At 40.0% G+C, this 22,066-nt stretch overlaps 2 protein-coding genes across 4 annotated transcripts in view; one reads left to right on the top strand and one right to left on the bottom strand.

Moving 5' to 3' along the window:
* The window catches only part of Tmem67 (transmembrane protein 67), a 46,343-nt gene extending 33,632 nt beyond the window's left edge, over window positions 1-12,711 (bottom strand). Inside the window, exons 1-4 of the mRNA XM_021159802.3 lie at window positions 12,466-12,711; window positions 10,745-10,833; window positions 4,526-4,619; window positions 1,948-2,047 (exon numbers count right to left, since the gene is read on the bottom strand). Coding sequence (XP_021015461.1) covers window positions 1,948-2,047; window positions 4,526-4,619; window positions 10,745-10,833; window positions 12,466-12,697 — 515 coding nt within the window. The 5' untranslated portion in view covers window positions 12,698-12,711. The remainder of the gene's footprint in view (window positions 1-1,947; window positions 2,048-4,525; window positions 4,620-10,744; window positions 10,834-12,465) is intronic.
* Window positions 12,712-13,931: 1,220 nt separating this feature from the next.
* Window positions 13,932-21,401, top strand: Rbm12b (RNA binding motif protein 12B). Of its 3 annotated transcripts, XM_085839475.1 has the most exons (4): window positions 13,932-14,249; window positions 14,407-14,471; window positions 17,272-17,321; window positions 17,865-21,401. In XM_085839475.1, exon 4 carries the CDS (start codon window positions 17,893-17,895, stop codon window positions 20,401-20,403), a length of 2,511 nt encoding a protein of 836 aa, XP_085695601.1. In that variant the 5' UTR covers window positions 13,932-14,249; window positions 14,407-14,471; window positions 17,272-17,321; window positions 17,865-17,892; the 3' UTR covers window positions 20,404-21,401. The 3 variants fall into 3 exon arrangements, with proteins under 3 accessions (XP_085695601.1, XP_085695602.1, XP_085695600.1); XM_085839476.1 differs by lacking the exon at window positions 17,272-17,321 and having other exon boundaries at window positions 13,932-14,471; XM_085839474.1 differs by having other exon boundaries at window positions 13,932-17,321.
* Window positions 21,402-22,066: the final 665 nt, after the last annotated feature.

The following is a 22,066-nucleotide window of genomic DNA, read 5'->3' as shown; positions in this document are numbered from 1 at the left end:
ATGAAGATGTATAGAATGATACATTTAAATACACTAAACAGCAAAGGTTATAAAGTCACTAACCAACAGCAGAGCCCAACAAACTCATATAAACAGTGCTAAGTCAGCTTGTATAAGAAGCTTGTATATACTTCTTCAGTGTCAGCTGAGAACATGAACATGTTAGCAGTTTCATCAAAACTGCAAGAACACGTTACTGTCTTTGTTATTTTCAACTAAGGAATGAGATAGAGTGTTCTGGACTAGTTGGGAATTCAGATGGGCTTATATGGACATAAATTACCTATAACAATGAGATTGAGAAGCAGGCTACCACATGGCATGGAACTCAGATTAGACTTAGGGAAGGACCAGAGGGGCAAACTGGTAGGTCAACCCAGGGCCAAATTTTGGTTGTTTTAGCTCAAGTCAAATCAGAGTTTATAAATAATATGCTGCTAACTTTCACAAGGAGATCTGTTATCTTCTACAATAAATTTAGAAAGTAAAGAGAAAAACAGTGCCAAGAGGCAAGTTACCAATGTATACTTCTGAAAAACTGAAAAGGCTGAAGTAGGTATAATGTGTTTATACTGAAGGAACATGTGTGCAAAGGGATGCACTTATGAATTTGTGCACATGTGGTAAATGTGTATATAAGAAGGGAACAGAAGCAACATATCTGGGCTGTAAATCAGTGTGCCTGAGTTTTTTTTTTTTTTTTTTTTTGATTTTTAATATTTTTATTACATATTTTCCTCAATTACATTTCCAATGCTATCCCAAAAGTCCCCCATAGCGCCCCCCACTTCCCTACCCACCCATTCCCATTCTTTTGGCCCTGGCATTCCCCTATATTGGGGCATATAAAGTTTGCAAGTCCAATGGGCCTCTCTTTCCATTGATGGCCGACTAGGCCATCTTTCGATACATATGCAGCTAGAGACAAGAGCTCCGGGGTTCTGGTTAGTACATCATGTTGTTCCAACAATAGGGTTGCAGATCCCTTTAGCTCCTTGGGTACTTTCTCTAGCTTCTCCATTGGGAGCCCTGTGATACATCCAATAGCTGACTGTGAACATCCACTCCTGTGTTTGCTAGGCCCTGGCATCGTCTCACAAGAGACAGCTATATTTGGGTCCTTTCAGCAAAATCTTGCTAGTGTATGCAATGGTGTCAGCGTTTAGAAGCTGATTATGGGATGGATCCCTGGATACGGCAGTCTCTAAATGGTCGTGCCTGAGTTTTGATAACATTTATTAGTATCCCCTTTGTGGTGCTTGGAATAAGAATGGCATCCAAAGGCTTATACATTTGAAAGCTTAGTCATCAGGGGATGGAACTGTTTGGAAAGGATTAGAAGGTGTGGTCTCGTTGGAGGAGGGGTTGCTGGGGGTGGGCTTTGATGTTTCAAAAACACAGTCCTGGCTCAGTCTTTCTCTCTATGTTGCCTGCATATCAGGATACAAAGCTCTCAGCTCCTATTCCTGTTCTAGCAAACCCCCAATTAAATGCTATCTTTTATAAGAGTTATCTTGGTCATGGCTCCTCTTCATACCAAAGGATCAGTAACCAAGACATCTTTCCATGTATAATTACAATATAAAATGGCTTTAGAGTCCTACTCTGTACATATTATATGTAGCTCATGTATAAATTACACAATTCCAAAAAGTAGCTGTCTTTTGCTAGGCAGCTAGTAAAGCACTGTGCTCAGACTTTGCTTATTTATTTTAAGACAGAGAAGCTTATGAAACCTATGAAATGGAGAGTGTACTTCCATTCTATACAGGAGATTCTAACTATCTAACACCAAATTATTAGAAAGCTAATTTAAGACTTGAGCTCACGTTTTCATGGATTCTGAATCTCAGCCCTTTTAATGACTACCCGTATTCTTTCTTGGGATGCACAGATGGTACATAAAAGTAGGGCATCAATGAATTCAGTTTTCAGTACACTACTCACCTGGTTCCTAAAGCATTGGCTTTTGTAAATGAGTTTTCACTTTCATCACAAAGCTCGCAAGTTGCTTGGGCTAACAAAGACCCACTAACATTTCTTTCCACTGTACAAGATATAAAGCAATGAGTGATGTATTATATACTCTGAAATATTCACATGTCCCTGTAATTATCAGTGTAATAGTAATTCTCAAAGTAGCATCATTTGCTTGAAAGGCATGCCAAGCATATATATATAATAAAACATACCAAAAAAATCTTCTCCATTCCAACTGAAAACACATAGAACTAGTTTTCTAAGTGATTATAACAGCAAATCAACATTTTCCCCAAGCCAAATTTCTCAACATCGTTCCTTACATACTGGCATGAGGAGAGTGTCTTCACAGATTGCTGGCAGGTTGTCAAAAACGTGAGGGCTTCTAATGGCCTCCAAATCCCTATTCCCCACACAACACTAAATTTTATTTTTAGACACAAAACCCATAGACGTACATGTACCAGTACATAACAACATTCATTGACGTGTAAAACAGAACTGAAATATCCAAAGCAGCAGAATGGTGAGACACCTATGATTATTTGTTTTCAACAGGTGGAGGCAGGGGGATTAGGAGTTCAAGTTCATCCCTGACTACACAGTGAGTCTTAAGCCAGCCTGCTCTATATGAGACCCTGCCTCAAAACAAACAAGATGGTATACATTGTATGGGCAGAGAGGAGGGAGGTGCTACAAGGGCACAAGACAGATAAAAGAAGGTGGAGGTTGAGTATAGTTAGAATATGCTATATCCTAAATATGTTGATGACAAAACTGTCAATCAACAAATTTAACTGGTAAAAAGTAAAAATATTATATATCTTAGTTAATAATTTGTAGGATGATCCTTACATTTATTGAAGAACTAGGACCTCTAACCCTTACCCACATTATGAATTTTCCCTTAGTTTGCAGTATGGTTTTAGGTACTTCTGTGTGTGTATGTGGGTAGATGTGACTGTGTATCGGTATGCACCGATCAAATGGCTGTCTTCCTATAAAACGCTCTACCTTACTGTTTAAGACAAAGTCTCTTGCCAAATTGCGTGCATGTGCACACATGCCACCCACTCCTGGTGCTGGTATTATGCATGTGTGCACATACTTGGCTTTCACATGAGTTCTGGGGACCCAACTCAGGTCCACATGTTTGGCTGCAAGTACTTAACCCAATTAGCCAGCCACATCTTCCGACCTTGGCTTTGGTATTTTTATTTTTATGGCATTTAACAATTTTTATGCAGTCAAATTGATCAATTTTTCCTTCTGAGGGAAGGAAGGGTTGTTGTTTTTCTATACTTAGAAAAACTTACATACAAAGAACATAAGTTTGTCTTTATTTTAAAACTTTTTATGCTTTACAGTAAATATTTAACTAGTGATTTTGTTGGAATTTAAGGACTTAGGTAGAAGTCTGATTCAGTGTTGTCTTAGTGCCAGCTGGCAGTCATTCTCACCCTCACTGATAGAAATGCCAGTTTTTTCACTCCAAAGTGTCACACTGATTGGACTCATTTTGATTGTCTTGAGTTCTACAAATGGCTGCTGTTGAAAGCATAAAATACACATGATATCTGACAGTATAGTTTCCTCTTTCAGAATTCTCAATGTATTTTGTGGTATAAACTTGAGAATTGTATACATACATACATACATACATACATACATATGTGTGTGTGTGTGTGTGATAAATGCTGGTTGAATTTATTATTCATTATTCATTTATTATTCATACCATTCCTTAATACAGTTTGGCAGGACAGCTGACAAGTTTTTATAATATTTAATCATCTCAACCAAATATGAAGAGTATATTTTCATTATGAAAGCTTGCTTTTGGCAGTCTGTCCAAAGCTGCCATGATGATCATGTGTCCTGCAGACTTCCTTTTATCTTTTATCTTTTGTTGTTGTTGTTGTCTCTTCTTTTTCAGCTGTAGACTGCAGCGGCTGAGATTTACAACTTGCTGGCTCTGAGGTGTTTTATTCTTAAACTCCAATAAATTTGCTCTTAGCTTTAAAAGAAAGTCTTCCTTTCAAGTTCATTTGAATACCCCTTTAATTCAGTTATCGTGAGCATTTCTTCTAAAGGGCTGCTTTAATGCTCCTTATTTTCTTATATCACATTTCCTAATGACTTGATCTTTATATAAAATATTCCTTTTGCATATTAATTTTGCAACTTGAGAAACTGTATTTTATAGGAATTTTTGATATGATTTCCTTGGTTTTTCAAATATACAGTGACTTTAAATTGAAGTAATGACTTTTTAGAAAACTTTCTTTCAGAAGAATACTTTCAGCTCTTACCTGAGTATAACAGTTTCTATTCTTTTCCAAGTATTGACATTAACAGATATGCTAATTCATGTTCTTGAATTGGGAAGAATTCTTAAAATTTCTCTTCTCAGTGTCTGCTGAGACATCATGACATTTTGCACTACAACATTTTTTTACACAACTACAAAGCCATTTAAATTAATATCCTTTATAAAATAAACACAAAAAATCCATCACCATTATTTTATAAATATTATTCTTACCTAATATATGGCCAGTGGGACAGTGGCACTTCCCCTCAGCAGTTAAGCCACTAGGACAAGAAATGCAGTCCCAGCCATCTTTAGTAACGCCTTTCTAAAATTGAAAAAAAAAAAAAAGGAGATTTTTCTTTTTAATTGATCTTATTCTTAGTTGATCATATATATTCAAAATTAATTTTTTACCTTTATATTTACTTACAAGCATAAAATACAACAAAACTGAATGTAATTTAGTAAATAAGAACCCAGTTATGCTTACTCTTACTGATTCCAAAGTACTCTAATGTTTTTTAAATTGAAGTTTATTGGCTTTTAAATTTTAAGTTATGATTCCAAGTGGGTTTATTACATGCCAACTGTCTAGTTATTAATTTGACTTAAGAAACCAGTAGAATACTGATCTAGTCACTTAGTAAAGTATACAAACAAAGGTTTTAATAAGGCTTGGCATTATGACCTCATATCACATGGTTTAGGAAAACTCTAGAAAAACTTAAGAAGTTACACAGGTGATGAGGAGAGAAGACAGGAATAGTTGACCAGAAGGTTAACTTCCTTGGGTTGAATAGAAGAAGTCCGTCTTTGACTAGAGGTACATTCTTGTGGATGAATGCAGGGAGGTGTAGCTGTAATACCTTATTAAACAAGCATTGCTTTCAAATCCAATCTTTCGTAAACTGACTCCAGTAACCAGAAATCCCAGGGATAAATTCTGAGTTCTGGCCATCAAAGCAACCATGGCAAGCAGTGCTACTGGTGGTGATGGACAGCAATGGAGAAGGAGAAGGCAAAAACAAACCCAATGAGCACAGAATCCAGAAAGCTCACACACTCAAACCCAATGAACCCAGAAAGCTCACACACTCAAACCCAATGAACCCAGAAAGCTCACACACTCAAACAACAATAGTCTAGTCAGAAACAGAACATGGGGTGGCTGTCACACCATTCATATAGCCAACTGAGCCTGACTGGTTTGCATCTTGGCTCTAGTGCTTACAAATCTTATATATACACAGACCCATCTGCACCTAGAGAGCAGACAGATAAAATGTTCCAAGCCAGAATTGGGTGGGTGGGCTGTCTGGCTTTTTGCACTGTATGGGAGTGTAAGGGTTTTGTAACTGGATGAGAGGGAATGGTGCTTGGCTATGGAGGAGTCTGGATGTTCCATACCCTGGGGCCCACCTGGGAAGCTGATAATGGAAAGGGCGTGTCAAACTGTGTGGTTTGGAGGAGAAGGCAGCGGGGTGGGGGGTGTGGACAGCTAATGAACATGCCATCAAGTGGATGGGGAAGCAAAAGAAATACAGGTTCCTACATTAGCTGTGATATTCCTTCCCAGTAAGGGGACAGGACTGGTTAGTACCACTTGGGAGGGGTAGGTAAGGGGAATACCCCTACAAATACAGCTAAGTGGTGGGGTTTGGTGAAGCTGGTAAGGAGGTTCCTCTACTCTGATAACAGAGGAACAAGAAGGATAGATGGGTTCCCCAGAACTCTATCATTACTGAGAAGCGGCCCTGGTGTCTAGAAGGAAGCAAATGGATCACCCGCATATTATGACTACCCGAGGCTCCTGTTGGACATGGCTGTGGTCAGGCCAAGGAAGCCAGGGTCCCCTTGGTCATCCATGGCCAGATCTAGGTGGTCAGCTAGAGGGTGATTTGGGCTTGATGTCCTCACATGGCAAAGGGCATAAGGACAATCAGCAGCCCAATGTCCCTCTTGATGGCACTGGGGCATGACTGGAATGGTTTGTGAGGATTTAGACAGACTGGGCCCAGTGACCCTCCTAACAATATCTGACACAGGGACCCAGAGGCTCTTGGGCTTTGAGAGGCTGTGCAGTAGCTATGTCTGGCTGATAGGCCTTAGTCAGCATCGGGTATTTTTGTTTTCAGGTTTTTTCATCTCTCCCATGCTATATCTTAAAGTCCATCGCTAAGACTTCTCTATGGCATCAGGAGTCCTTTCTATAGACATTTAAGTTTGGCCCTAATATCAGGGAAATTCTGGGAGAGGTAGGTGATAAGGAGTTGATTTTCAGATCGGCATACTGTAAGAGGGTCTTTGTAAGACAGTCTAGGAGTAGAGGTGGGTTTTCTGGATGCTGTCTTGGATATTTTTCATAATTTATCTCTTTAAGGGTGGCCTTGTAGAGACCAGTCAGGAGGCAAATTATAAATTTATCCATAGCAATGATGCCCTGTGGGTATGATAATTCCATTCAGGGTCTTGGTCAGGGACTAACTCAGCCCTGACTGGGTGGGCAATATTAGTTGGATAGATTTCATCTGCATGTGCCTTAGCCTGATCACAGACTTGCACGCACTCCTCGGGGAGAATATTGTCGGTGAGAGTCATATAAAGGTCACGGAAGGCAAGGTTGTAAGATTAGGTGATATAGTGGAAATCTTTAACAAAGGTGGAAGAATTAAGAACATAAGATCCCGCTCTCTTTTTGAGAGAGTTCACTTAATGAGAAGGGGATGTGTTCCCTGACCCAGCTGTTCACCTGAGCAACCTCCCAGAGAAGAAGAACCCTATAGGTTTAGGGTGGGTAGGAGGAGGTAAAGAGAGTCACATGGAAGAGTGGGGAAAGTGAGTGCTAGAGAGGATTGATTTGGACAGCCTGTAACTGTGGAGAGAGGAAGGGAGACTGAAGAGGGAAAGAAGGAATTGTGGGTTGAGGCTGGTAAGGGTGAGGCTCATTAGCATGATCAAAAATAGCGGAGGGATCATCTTGCTTGGGCTTTCTAGGTAGGAATTGTTTTTCCTTTGGATTTATGTCATGTGGTGTGGGAGCTAAACAGAATGCCCCACAACGTGGTCACTTTTAAACAAGATGAGAGTGAGGTCACATAGCAAGTGCATCTTTTCTAACCCTAGAAAGGTGGTTGTCAGCCTTCATCCAGATGAGGGGCAGCAGCTAAGAGAGCAGCAAGCCACATGCTTTCTTTTTTTTTATTATTATTATATGTAAGTACACTGTAGCTGTCTTCAGACACACCAGAAGAGGGCGTCAGATCTCATTACGGATGGTTGTGAGCCACCATGTGGTTGCTGGGATTTGAACTCTGGACCTTCGGAAGAGCAGTCGGGTGCTCTTACCCACTGAGCCATCTCACCAGCCCCGCCACATGCTTTCTTTAAGATTACCTATGTATAAATTTTAACTCTCAACATGGGAGTCCCAGTTTTAGGTTGACCTGTTTGCTACAGATTTTTATAAGTTTTAAAATCATATCCAATATGCTTACAAAAGTTTTAGAGATAAACCCAAACCAAAAGAGTATGAGATTAGTAGCGATAGTTCCTACTGGGAATAGTCTGTCCCGTTATTTTGTTTTGTTCTCCTTTCTCTGACACATAGGAAGCTGGCTCACCTGATCTGAGACAGAAATTTTGGAGGAAACCTTTAAACAAGTACAGGTGGATCTAGAGGAGGGGAGTCATACCCCAACTCCAGAGACTGCTTTTAATTGAAGTTGGGCAGCACAAAACAACAGTCTAATATCATGCATACCAAAAACATGCCAGGATCCCTCCAATACTGAATCCAGTAGAGATCTGGATTCTAAATCCTTAGAGATGGGAAAATTCTGAGCCCTGGCTATAGACAGAGGCTATTGCAGAAGGGACTTGAGAGACATATCAGCCAGCAAAGAGTATAGGTACACTGGCCTACTTCTTTGCTTCTCCCTGTCCTGGTAGGTCAGGCTCCTGGCTCCCACTTTGCAACAAACTTACAGATCCATTAATGGTAATTTAGGACATTTACACTGTGTATATTAGGGAGACCAGACAAAAACAAATGCCCTGGACATGAGAAAAGAGAAATAGGGAAAGGAGAATCTTATTTTTACTTCCTCTATCACTTTCAGTATTTGTAAAGGCCCTGAATAATATTAGGATCTGACTAAGGGATATTGAGGCCAAATTTGATTGCAAAAAGGATCAATTTTAGGGGCTTTTAAGTCTGGTGTTAGGTGGACATGCTGAAGGTTTTCCAATAGGCATTCCAAGTGGGAATGACAGGGCATGGAAGAAACTGTTCCCATGCATGAGAGGCAGGGGAGGAAAAATGTCACTGCAACTTTTAGTTGCAGGTGTCCCCAGCACTAAAGGAGGACGAGCCATTCACTGGGTTGTCACTGTACTCAGGGGGATCAGGGCCTTAGCTGGCTAAGCTGGAGGAGAGACTCAAGGCCTGAGAACAGAGGTGCTTTCATAGAAGCCAGAAGGCAAGGACAAAAACCAGCTCTTAGAAGTGGGGTCCCATCCACAGGGAAGGGTTAGAAAACAGTCACAAAAGCCATGAGGCCCTAGGGAAGCTGTGGGATTACAGGCAGCTCCAAAGGGAAGGTGGGAGAAGAGGGCAGGAGGGGGCACAATAGCAGGATGGGGACAGGTGAAGAGGGCAGACATAGCCTTAAAGACTGTGGCCGTGAGGTACATTTGATTCCAAAACTACCAGAGGGGTGCTGGACACTCAAGGGTAACTTCCTCAGATTTGGGGAAACGTTTACACCAACCGAAGGGGAACTAAGTGGTAGGAAAGGAACTGAGCCATTAGTGAGGTGGGAGGTGAGTCTGTTGTGGGTAGACTGGAGAAGAGGGATATGGTTCCAGTGTAGCTTCGACCTGCAAGGGGTGGGGGGGTATAGGCATGAGGAGAACTTATCCAGTCTCGGGACCAGTGTAAGCATTACAGCTCTTAAGGGAAAGGTATCCTGACAGTCTGGAATCAAGGAATACCACAAAGTCACACCGCACCATGCAACATATCTCACACAAGAGATTTACTGAGAGGGAAAAACCCAAGGAGGGCAGCGGCCTCTGCTTGAACGAGGAGCAGCAAAGAGCTGAGCAGGAGACAGGGTTTGGGTAACATTTCTTGGCAGCAGAACTTTCCAGGGTGAAAGTTTCCACAGTTGGGATTGATGGGATTTCAAGTACTGAGCTTGGGCTTTTTGTCTCTTTAGGGCAGGGTTGGGTCCAGTTGTTAGGGCAGTCAGTGTGCTCTGTGGATAGGACCTGACGATTTGACGTCCTCAGGGGAGAGGCCTGGCCACTCACGAGCTTATAGTTATAACTGAAGTCAGTAGAGATTAATGCTAAAACTGACACAAATTAGACTTTGTTGAAGAGACTGGAGTTATTAATGTTTTTATATTTGGCATGCTTCCATAACACTAAAAACCTACAATAGCTTTAATAAACTTTTAGACTTTAGGTAAACTTATCCCTGGAACAATGTTCTATCCATAGCCCTTCATTACCAATCACTTAGCTACAACTAGTACTTCCAAAACATGAACTAAATATAAATATAACAATCAGATCTACAGGATGAATAGTTCAGAGGATGACCTCTAATGATAATAGATTCTTCGATTTAATTTTCTAATAGAATAAGAAACAACACTTCAATAGAACTCCTAATTAGCTTAAATGATTAGAAAACATATTTCTATTAATTGGTAATTAGCCCATAAAATTTGAACCATTATGTAATGAGGAGACTAAGCAAACTTGGAATGATTCCATCTCTATTGATGCAACCGGCAATGCATCGACTTGCTGAACCTCATGTAGCATTAGGAGTATCAAGCATCATTTAAGATGATCTACACAGTACATCTAAGACAGCGAATGCCATCTATAGCAAAGACATTCTACTCTGAGTGGCTCTACACAGTGAATACCCAGCTTCTCCTCTTTATACCCTAGTTATTCTGTGAGGCAAACAGAAAGATTGTTTTCACAGCTTTGTACTTGGGATATCTGACTCAACCACTTTCAGAACAAAATGAATTTGTCTTTTTTCCCCAAAGTTTTCTTCTTTGCTTTACTGATCTCTCAAAATGTATACTAATAAAGTTAGCTTAATAAGTTTAAAGTAGCGGGGCGTGGTGGTGCACACCTTTAATCCCAGCACTTGGGAGGCAGAGGCAGGCGAATTTCTGAGTTCTAGGCCAGCCTGATCTACAAAGTGAGTCCCAGGACAGCCAGGGCTACACAGAGAAACCCTGTCTCAAAAAAAAAAAAAAAAAAAAAAACAACAAAAAAAAAACAAAACAAAAAAACAACAACAAAAAACCCAAAACAAAAAAAGTTTAAAGTATGTGAACAAGTGGGAAGTTATACTGAAGTCTGAGAGATAGACATTTATGACTTTTTCTCAAAAGTTATTTTAAAATAAATTATTCATACCATGTTTTCTGGACACTTTTTACAAATAATGGAAGGTCCTCCATTATTAGAGATCATATGATATCCTGGTAGACATACACAGGAAGTTCCTAAAAAGAAAAAAAAAAAAACAAAGCTGATATTGTCCTTAGTAAACAAAACTCCAGACACAAACTTAATAGTTCTTAGGATTTTGCAGCTTGGAGTGGTGGTGTATACCTGTAAGCTCAGTATTTAGGAGGAAGAGGCAGGAAGTTCAGGCAGACTGGGCATTATATGAGAGACAACAGGTGTCTTTGTCTATCTGTCTGTCTGTCTGTACATGTATATGTGTCTATGGGTCTGTGCGTGTCCATGCAAACCCTGAGTGGGTTAATGAATTCTATACTTCTGCTTCTTGTTTAGTAAAATGGAGAAAAAAACAGGACCTACCTAATAAGGTCAAAGTTTAGAAATATGTCTGGCATTATGTTGCTACTTTTTAAACTGCAATTATTATTGAACTATGAAAACTACTTACTTGCTCTAGGAATTACATTTCTGCATCACTAAACCATATGTATGTGTGTTTAGTGAGTTTTAATTTTGTCAATATCTTATTGGAAAATTGCTTTCATTCAAATACTCTTTCTCTAGAAAGAAAATAAATGTTGTTTGTAATTACAATTAGACTCAACTAGTTAAAGAAAGAATTCTCTAAGGACTCTAAGTAGAATCAGCGCCTGTAGGAGTCTATGTACAACACGCACGTCTTCATTCATAGTCATGAAAGCAATACAATGCAGAACATGTTTGCTCTTCACACTCCATCTTCTGACACAGTGATCCGCACTGCCTTAAGTGAGACTCTACCAGGCCTAAAGCAGGAGAGTTAACCAGTCAGAGATTCACAGCATTTAGACTTCAGTAAATAGGAAAAGACTCATTCTGAGTAGTTAAGGGAGAACTAGACCAATCGATGCAATTAAGTCTAAAAGGACAATGAGAGCAAACAGAAGTCATCAACAATAAAAGGGACAGGTCCTAAGGGAATATGTAACCACAGATGCAAAGCCAGGCGCTGGGAATGCAGAGGTAGAAAGTGAGGGAAGCCGGGCATCGTGGCGCACGCCTTTAATCCCAGCACTCAGGAGGCAGAGGCAGGCGGATTTCTGAGTTCGAGGCCAGCCTGGCCTACAAAGTGAGTTCCAGGACAGCCAGGGCTACACAGAGAAACCCTGTCTCGAAAAACAAAACAAAACAAAAAACAAAAAAGAAAGTGAGGGAAGAGACAAGAGTTCTCTTAGTTTCCAGTATGTCACACAGATGTCACATCATCTCGGTTTCAGTTTCCTTTGCTTACAAAATATGATTATAGTCACAGTTGCAAACAGCTTTAAATATCTTGAATTTGGAAGTAGAATTAATGGTCACAAGAGTTTACTAATTCACATTTCTTCCCTTGCTTTCCTGTCAGGGTACCTCACTAGACGCCTCAGGTTATTTCTTTTCTATTCCTATTCTACTTTTCTTAGGAGGCTTTCAGGTGCCACCCTAAGGATTCCCTGCTAGGGACTTACTCCTGGGAATGAGTTCCTGGAGGAGGGTAGGGTAGTGTGTCAACTGAATCCTCTCAGGAAACCCTTTCTTAGGCTTGGTAGCTGTGCATTTTCTGAAACATTCTTCAAATAAGATGTCTGGAGTGCTGGCTGTCAGGAGTGCTTTATTTTGGTCAGAGTCCATCCACCCCCAAACCGCCTCACCTAGTGCATCCCGCCGCTGGTTGGCGCCACAGGGGGCACAGGAGAGCGCCGAGATGTCAAAGTACTGGTTGAAGTCGCAGGTCTCAGGCCGCCGGAAAGGGAAGGAGAAGATTTGTGCCCATGAGACTTCGCAGAGAACTAAGAGAAGGTAGGCGGTACCAGTCCGGGATGAAGAACGAGATCTGACCGCCATGACCGCCACAGGCCTTGTACGCGTCACCATGGTACCCATATCCTGTCTCCAGCTCCCCAGTAGCCACCTCGGTGAGTCCGCTGAGCTGATTGGACAACAGGGTTCAGAAAAAAAAAAAAAAAACTCAACCTTGCGACGTCTGGTTGCTAGGTTACCACGCACGCGGGAAACAATGGATCAGACATACACTAAATTTATTAGGGGCGGTTATTTAAAATGTATTTAAAACTCTGGGACGCAGTCAATTTACCGTGTCAGGAAATACTACTACAGCAATGGAAAATATATGGTTTTAGCACTTAAAAGTGTTTCATGAAAGTGGCAATCGCACCTACATGACAGTTTACCCAGAGGATTAATTTTCACAACAAAGGAGGTGCCGTATGTTTTTACTTTTTTTTTTGTTTGTTTTGTTTTGTTTTTCGAGACAGGGTTTCTCTGTATAGTCCTGGCTGTCCTGGAACTCACTTTGTAGGCCAGACTGGCCACGAACTCAGAAATCCCACCTGCCTCTGACTCTAGAGTGCTGGGATTAAAGGCGTGCGCCGCCACGCCCCGCTTTGTTTTTACATTATTTAAAAAACACTAAGGGTAGGGATTGTTTCAAGTCCTGAGTTTGAGTTTTAGTAAAGCAATACAAACAAAAACCCTCATTGATTTTATATATAATACCATCATACCTTTATGACAAAAGTCTAGAAGAAACCCTTGCCTGCTGAATCTTGATTTCATACTTTCTCTGTATTGTGAATAAAGCACCCTACATATACACCTCATCTCACTTGGTTTGAGAACCAAATTTGGATATACATGAATGTTGTCTATTAAAGTACACAGCCTTGCAGACTGTTAGCTCAACAATGCCTAATAAAAGCCTCATTCTCCCTTTCTCCCCTGTCCCTGGTTCTTCTCCCTCTCCCAGAAGATAACTCTATTTCCCATACCAATAAACCTCCCACGGGAGAACTGCCACATAGTGTGATTTGTTGGGAATTGTCACATACACCTAACAGCGCAGTAATAAAAGGTTGAAGGGATGCTTTTTGTAATAACACACTTTCGGTAAGGCAGCCTCAAGGCCTGTTGTAAATACAGCTTGCTTTTATCAGTCTATGCAACTGCTCTGTTTTTCTCAGGTTTAACAGAAATCACAGGAGAGGATGGAAAACTCTGCAGCTTTCCACTTCCGAAGCGTTTTATTATGATGAAAAGAAAAAAAAAACCTTTTTGATTTGTATGTTTTGCAATTGCCTCACATCCCCGCCCCCCAGTGGAAGTTTTCAGGGGTGGGTCAGGGGCTCACAGATTGCCTAGAAATAGAGCATTCACAAAACCTTACTACACTGCAGAGAACAGCCTTCCTCACTCACACCGGCCAATCACTGTAACCTAAGCAGTCCGTCTGCGCACGCGCGTTCAGAGTGCCAAGGGATGGCGGGTTGGGCCTGGACTGCGCATGAGCAGAGAGACGGTGCATCGGTTTGTTCGGACCGGAGGGGACCGTGGTCTCCATTTTCTTCCGGCCGTGTTGGGGCCTGGTAGGCCGTGCGGAGACTGCGGCGTCGAGGAGCGTCCCTTCTCCGTTTGTGTGGTGTGTGGTCACTGCCCAGAGCGAAGCACTTCTCAGGATGCCGGGCATGGGGGAAGGGAGGGGGTGAGAGCCGGAAGCACGGGCTTGCTGGGCGGGGGGCGAGCGCGGCTGGTGCGGTTAGGGCCGCGCTCGCTGACCCCCGACTTCCTCCTGTCAGCCTCCGTGTGGCGGCGAGTGAGCTTCCTGGGATCTTGACAGCGAAAATCTCGGAGCAGCGCCTAGGTATTTCTTTTCTTTGCCATGTCCACGTTGGTAGCGGCGCGGGAAAGGCCGGCAGGCCGGTTTTCTCGGGCTGGAGGTGCGCAGAGCGGCGCGGTGAGGTTGGGAGCCAGTCCCCTCGGGCGAGCTGGGGTGGTGCGTTTGTCCTCAGGACCACGGAGCGCAAAGGAACGCGGGTTGGGCGGTCCTGGTTAATTTGAAAGCCGATTCGGGCACCGAGTCTGGGGACAGTATCGGATCCGACCTAGGATGTTGGCCTGGCGCTAAAAGAAGGAAACTCTGATCGTTGGCTCGGAGCGTGGACTAAGTCGAGTCGCAGTCTTCGGAGGATTTCCCCATCGACGATGATGGATAACGGGGGAAGCGTGTGTCCTGTGGAATCGTCTTCACTTAACGGTTCCTGACCCGGAACTATGGCCCTACGTGGTTATGACGCCTTTTAATTTTAAACATCTACATCATAAAAGGCAGATCTTATCAGAATATTTGTGGACTGAGGTAGATTTTCTGCAAGGAAAATTCTTATTTAGGATTTTAATGGTTCTTGATACTGGGTAGTAAGAACGTTGGAGGCACATAGTAAAACTTGTCTCTCTTGCCAGGTCTGGAAAATGGCTATGTTAGTTAAAATCAAGTGGAACTGACATTACAGCTCTTAAGTCCAGTCTACTGTTTTCCTCTGCATCATGATTAAAAGATGCACACATAAGATCATTTATTTAAGGTGATCTAAATGGAAGGATGGCTTGGTAAAATTAGCAACATTGTTTAACTTAAGTTTATCATTAAATGAAATTTCAAGGATCTCCTTCCTTTTGGTAGCAGTTCAATAGAGGACTGACAGCAGTGGCATCACTAAACAACAGGGTTATTGTGTTGTTCGATATTTGTGCAATGGCATCCAAAACTAGGACAGGATAATTTGTGCTTGGATTTTGGCGCAGGCTGATGTGTCAGTAGACTTTCTGGAGATTGTAAGGAAATAGTGTATACTTTGAGTCTCTGAGATGTTCTCTTAGACGTTCCTGATTGTGGGCGAGTGATACCTTACCCTGCTATGGCAAGGACATGAAAGTGTAAACATTAGCTTTTATTTGGCAAATTAAAACAAACTTATGGTCCGTTGGATTGGAATTGAATAGCTTCGTGCCTGTGAAACTGCTTAATGAAGAAGATTTTAGTTAAGACAAACAGAAAAGGTGATTTTTAAGTCAGGATGTGTTGTGAGAGGCAACTTTAAACTGGTATGTGCTTTTTTCCTTGACTGTCTCAGAATTTATGTATTTGTAGCCGAATTCTTATCCTCGGGGTATATAGCTCTTTTTGGATTTGAAAAAGTTTAAAGACAGACAAGTTGAAAAGCAGCCAAGTCAGTTTCCCTAGGAGTCTTAGAATTTGGATGTGGACAGGTTTCAAGGAGCCGTTTATAGTTTTCTTTGAAGGTTGTGAATATTGACTTGTTGAAATCAAACTTACAGGTTTCTTTTCGTTTGTTTGTATGCTTTATATTTTGTACTGCAAAGATTTTAATAACAAATCTCAATAATTTCCATATGTAGTGTACTACATACAATGTAGTTCCATTATTTTACTGATTAACTTTTGGTTTAAGCATTTAATCTGTAGACCCTCCCCACCTGTTTGTTAAAGACAGCTTTTCAAACTTGAAGATAAATTTTATTTGCAAACTAATACTAGTTACAATGATTATTTTTTCAACTTTAAAAAGTTACTTGGTAAATATTGTTTGGTTGTCTGTGAAAGTGCTACTAATAAGTTTTCCTAACAATATGAAGCTGAGTAGTTTTTTTCTTTAAATAATAGATATTGGCAATCCCAATATTCCAAACTAATAAGTCTTTATATATTTACTTTTCTATATTATTATTAAGGGTTTCATAATGTAAGTGTGTAGGATAGTTTTTAAAAGTGTCTGTTGCAGAGTTAAACTCATAGTTGGTACAGTGTGTGTTTTTGTGTATGCCTGAGATAAATTTTAGTAGCCTACTGACTCTTGTAAGTGTATGAAATGAGTAACATTGAATATTTTAAGTTTTTCTTTAGGGAAGGTATAGTATTTTCCTTAATTACATCATAATGACATTTATTTCTGTATTGATAGTATGCAGAACTAAAATTTGGATCCATATGGTAGCCATTGGTTTGAATTTATTGTATAATATTGATAGTTTTGGAACTTTGGTAATTTTATTCACTATAGCATTTTGAATTGTTGCTTTATTCAATTTAGTGTTATGTTTTGCAAGGGTGCAGAATGGCATGTGAGTTGGATATAAGTATGAACTACATGTTTGGATCACTGTTAGGTAAAGTGATGTGAGGCTGTTAAAAATACTTGGTCTCAAAACTGATGTTTTACTCCTGAAATAGATTTTAAGTACATGTAAAACTTCAGTATATTAGCATGTGATAAGCTAGGACTTTATTTAATAATAGAATTCAATGGGCTTTGAAATATTTATATACTCATGTATAGACCACTACTCTCAAACTATCTAATACTTTCTTCATATTCGTTTCAAGCAAGTTCCAACCAAGTAGTATAGCTTTGATCACAGTTTTTTTTTTTTCATTGTACCTCCCAATTGTCTGTTCTGGTGTTATAGTTCCTTTTGCCGAAGTATAATCAGTTTCCCTTTAGGACAAAAAAGACTACTTATAATGGCTGTACTTGTGATACCTTATATTGTTTTACTTTAATAGGTAATTCTGAAATGGATATCAGGCATTGAGATTGATTGCAGAGTTGAAAGATTAATTATATTTCATTTTCTTTCCACAGTTAAGTTGCTTTTACAGAATAAACAGGTCTGCAAGAAATAAAAGGCAAAGGTAAGACATCAGAGTGTAAGGCTTCCACAGAAGTGTGACAAAATCAGATAGATTAGTGGATCCTTGTACTCATTATTCTGTTGTTTACATGGTGACCAGTTGATAAAGGGTTAGACAGCTGAATATCAGGAGCAGAAGTTGTACTCTGACCGTCGTTGGCTTTTCTGGATGTGTAAACTCTATTGTGGTTAGTGAGAGACAGACTGCATAGGAGTCAGTGCTTCTAAAGGGTCTCAAAGTAGTTTTGTCTTGTTGTGAAGTAGCATTTGGCAGACTTACAAAGGAAGATTTGATATTTTGATGATCCTATTGAATAGGGTAGGTGATGTGAAAATGTTTAAGGCAGTTGGTTTATTTGTATGTTTATATAGGAGAACATGCATTTGTTTTAAGAGTTAGATAACATCAGGTTTTCTGTGGATTGGTATTTTGTTTTCCATTTACGAATGCTGAAGAAGGCAGGAGCCAGGTAATTATTAAGCTAGTTTGTGCTAAGGTACTGCAAAATAAGACTTGCTATTATGTGTACCTTTTTGTCTGCAGGTCATTATTGCTGTGGCTTGAGCTCAGCATGGCTGTAGTCATCCGTTTACTGGGGCTTCCTTTTATTGCGGGTCCTGTGGATATCCGTCACTTCTTCAAGGGATTGACTATTCCTGATGGAGGAGTGCATATAATTGGAGGGAAAGTTGGGGAGGCTTTTATAATTTTTGCAACAGATGAAGATGCAAGACGTGCCATAAGTCGCTCAGGAGGGTTTATCAAGGATTCATCTGTAGAGCTTTTTCTTAGTAGCAAGGTAGAAATGCAGAAGACCATAGAAATGAAAAGAACTGCTCGAGAAGGAAGAGGGAGACCAGGATCCGGGGCATCACGGGTTGGCAACGTGTTTCATTTTATTGATGCTCTGAAGGAAGAAGAAAGTTATTCTGGATATGGCTCTTCGGTTAATCGAGATGCTGGGTTTCATACAAATGGTACAGGACTTGACTTAAGGCCAAGAAAGACCAGGCCATTGAAGGCTGAGAATCCTTACTTATTTCTACGAGGTTTGCCTTACTTAGTAAATGAAGATGATGTCCGTGTCTTTTTCTCTGGTTTGTGTGTAAATGGAGTAATTCTCTTAAAACATCATGATGGCCGAAATAATGGTGATGCTATAGTAAAATTTGCTTCATGTGTTGATGCTTCAGGAGGTCTTAAATGCCATAGAAGTTTCATGGGTTCAAGATTTATAGAAGTCATGCAGGGTTCAGAACAACAGTGGATTGAATTTGGTGGTACTGCAACCGAGGGAGGTGACACTCCTCGTATGAGATCTGAAGAGCATTCTCCTTCAAGAAGGATTAATGGTGGACATTTTCGGAAACGGTCTCATTCAAAATCTCCTAGAGCACGTTCTCGCTCTCCTCTTGGATTTTATGTTCACTTAAAAAATCTGTCCTTAAATACTAACAAAAGAGATTTAAGGAACCTCTTTAGAGATACTGACCTGACTAATGACCAGATTAAGTTTGTGTATAAAGATGAAAGAAGAACACGCTATGCCTTTGTGATGTTTAAGAATCAAAAAGACTATAATACTGCCCTGGGATTGCATAAGACTGTTTTACAATATCGTCCAGTTCTTATTGATCCAGTGTCTAGGAAGGAAATGGTGAGAATCATTGAATGCTACGAGAAGAAGAGACCAGAGTCTTTAGAGAAGGAAAGGCCAGGACGTGTTTCACAAAAGTACTCTCAAGAAGGCTTCTCTGGCTCTGGTCAGAAGCTGTGCATTTATATAAGAAATTTACCATTTGATGTTACAAAGGGTGAAGTGCAGAAGTTCTTTGCAGACTTTTCTCTTGTTGAGGATGACATTTATCTGCTTTGTGATGACAAGGGAGTTGGTTTGGGAGAAGCACTGGTGAGATTTAAATCAGAAGAACAAGCCATGAAAGCTGAACGTTTGAACCGACAAAGATTCTTGGGGATAGAGGTGTTGTTAAGACTTATATCTGAGGAACAAATGCAGGAGTTTGGTGTAAATTTTTCCTGGTTGTCTAATGAGAGGACACAAGCCTGTTCCCGGTCACACAGTGGAGATGACTGTTCCTGTTTGTTTGACTTAAAAGATCCGTCATCCTGTTCATTTGGCCAGTCTGAAAGCCTTTGTTATCATCCAAAAGACTTAAGGAAAATGGGTCATTACAAGCATCCCCAAGGTTATTTCCGGCAGTCTGACAGGCGCTCTCCTGAGGACTTCAGGCACTCCCCAGAAGACTATAGGCACCCCTGGGAGGAGCATACCAGCCACTCTAGGGAGGAAGACTGGAGACTGCCTCTGGAGGATTGGAAATGGCCACAGGAAGATGATTTTAGGCAGAGTCATGAAAAAGATCATAGGCAGCTAAGAAGCCCTTGGGAAGAAGACTTCAGAAGGCCATCTCAGGAGCACTTCAGGAGATCCTATCAGGAGCACATTAGACGGCCACCCCAAGAACATTTCAGGCGTTCCCGAGAGGAAGATTTCAGGCATGTGGCTGATGAAGACTTCAGGCAAGCTTCTGATGAGGACTTCAGGACCTCCCAAGAAGATTTGAGATATCCCACTGATGAGGACTTTAGGCGGGTGTCTGTGGAAGACCTCAGGAAAGTTCCAGAGAAGGACCTTCGACTTCCTAAAAATTTTAGATCTCCTGGAGAGGAGTTTTGGACCCCACCTGATTTCAGAGGTCAACATCCTTTTGTGAACTTTGATCACCTACAAGGTGGCAAATTTGATTTTGAAAAGTATAAATTGGAAAATTTTAGTGACGGAAAATTTGTTCCTGACCTAAAGTTTAATTGTGGTTCAGATAGAATAATTCGTGTTATGATCTCGAATCTTCCATTTAAAGCCAATGCTAATGAAATTTTGGACTTTTTTCATGGTTATAAAGTCATACCTGGTTCCGTTTCAATACAGTATAATGAGGAAGGATTACCTTTAGGAGAAGCTATCGTTTCTATGACAAATTATAATGAAGCTCTAGCTGCAGTTAAAGATCTAAGTGGTAGACCAGTTGGTCCCCGCAAAGTTAAGCTTAGTTTGCTTTAGGAGGCCTTTTTTTTCCCTGTTTCAGTGAACATCTTCCACACTCCCCATCCCCCCCCCATAGAATGCCTTTCTAAGTAAACAGTTTTCTTCCACAGTATTGATGCAGTGAAAGTATAGGTTTTGGTGTTTTTTTTAAGTTTAGTTTTAATTATTTAAAAATTTTAAAATGTGATTAGAAAAATGTGTTATGTAAGTCTGGTTTCCTTTTATTTACTAATGGGCATGCTTTTACTCCATGATTTAAAATTGCATACGTTCTGGTTTTGAAAGGGGAGATTCCTGAATTCATTCGGTTCATTGATATTATAGATAAAATTCAGTCTTGTAAAAAGTGGAAGTTACATTTGTGGAGGGTGAATTCATCTTTGATTTTATTTTAACAACTCAGACCATATAAAGGCATGAAGGCTAACTGATTAATCAGGTTTGACACTTTTATTGCTACTTGCCTGTAGAACTGTTTGTGAAGACATTGTGCCAGTGTCTCCTATAAACTCTAAATAGTCCAGAAAATGAACTTACTGTGAAATAAAATTTACTTATGTGAAGCCTTAGGAAATTCTCAATATTTGTGTTCACAACTTTAAAAACTTTTGTAAAAATAAAATTGCAAGTGAAATACTTACTAACTTGTATTTGTGTAACAAGAACAAAGACAGAAGAATTGATCTGGGTAGTGTGAGTCTCTCAGCAGCTATATTACAGTATGTGCTGAGCAGGACATACAATCTGTACTAATGATGTACAGGTCTATGATTTCTTCAACACCACCTTATCTTAGCACTGGGCGCGAGGTGTTACCCTAAGTAGATTGCAAAGACTAACACAAAATGTTTAGAAGATAGTAAAATAATCTGTTTAGGGTAATGGGAAACTCTCAGGCTGGGGAAGAACATGACAGTTTTTCCAGGAAATGTTTAAGTGGTTCATTGTATTCAGTTTATCTTCAATATTTTGCAATTACTCACAGACTCACTAAATACAGATTTCTAAGTGAATTTTGACTTTTTGAAACTCTATATTTTGCTTATACTCACTTAGATTTTAACTTATCCACAATTACAGGACTAGTTGACTTATATTAGGCAATAAGCACTTTATATGTATGATCTCAATGTTTATTATATCTATATTTTATAAATGAAAAATGAGAAGTTAAGAGTAGTTAAGCAAGATGTCTGCAGTCAGACTAAGTTAGGGAACAAATTTCAACATCAGTAGATCCCTCATTTTACCCTGTCCATAAATATGTTTTTCTGTATTACCTCCTTACATTCTATTTTTTAATTTTAGTAACATCATGACAAAAATATTCTAAGTAGATATTTTTTCCTTCTACTTGCTTTTAATGTTGCATTTAAAGAATAATAAAAAATTATTATTATTATAATTATTAATGGTACTCAAAATGTTGTTAACTAAAGAAATTAGGGATAAAAGAACTTAAGAGTTTATAATTGGAGGAGGAGGGATACATTATATTGGTTTCCAAATCAAAACTCTTTGTTTTCATTTTATGATTTTTATGGTTTATATGAGACAGTTTTACCAAGTTCCTTTATCCAGACATTTCCCACACTGAGTATTATGAACAAAGTTTGTTTTTTTATATTGTATGTCATTTAGCTATTGCAGAAGTATAGACTACTTTCAGCATCTTAAG

The sequence above is a fragment of the Mus caroli genome, unplaced genomic scaffold, assembly GCF_978045245.1.
Source record: "Mus caroli unplaced genomic scaffold, Mus_caroli_1 scaffold_6, whole genome shotgun sequence".
NCBI lineage: Eukaryota > Metazoa > Chordata > Mammalia > Rodentia > Muridae > Mus > Mus caroli.
This window is presented reverse-complemented; position numbering and strand designations above follow the sequence as displayed.

Bases quoted from the DNA above. Each gene is read 5' to 3' on its own strand.
- Rbm12b (XM_085839475.1), top strand. From the start codon at position 17,893: ATGGCTGTAGTCATCCGTTTACTGGGGCTTCCTTTTATTGCGGGTCCT.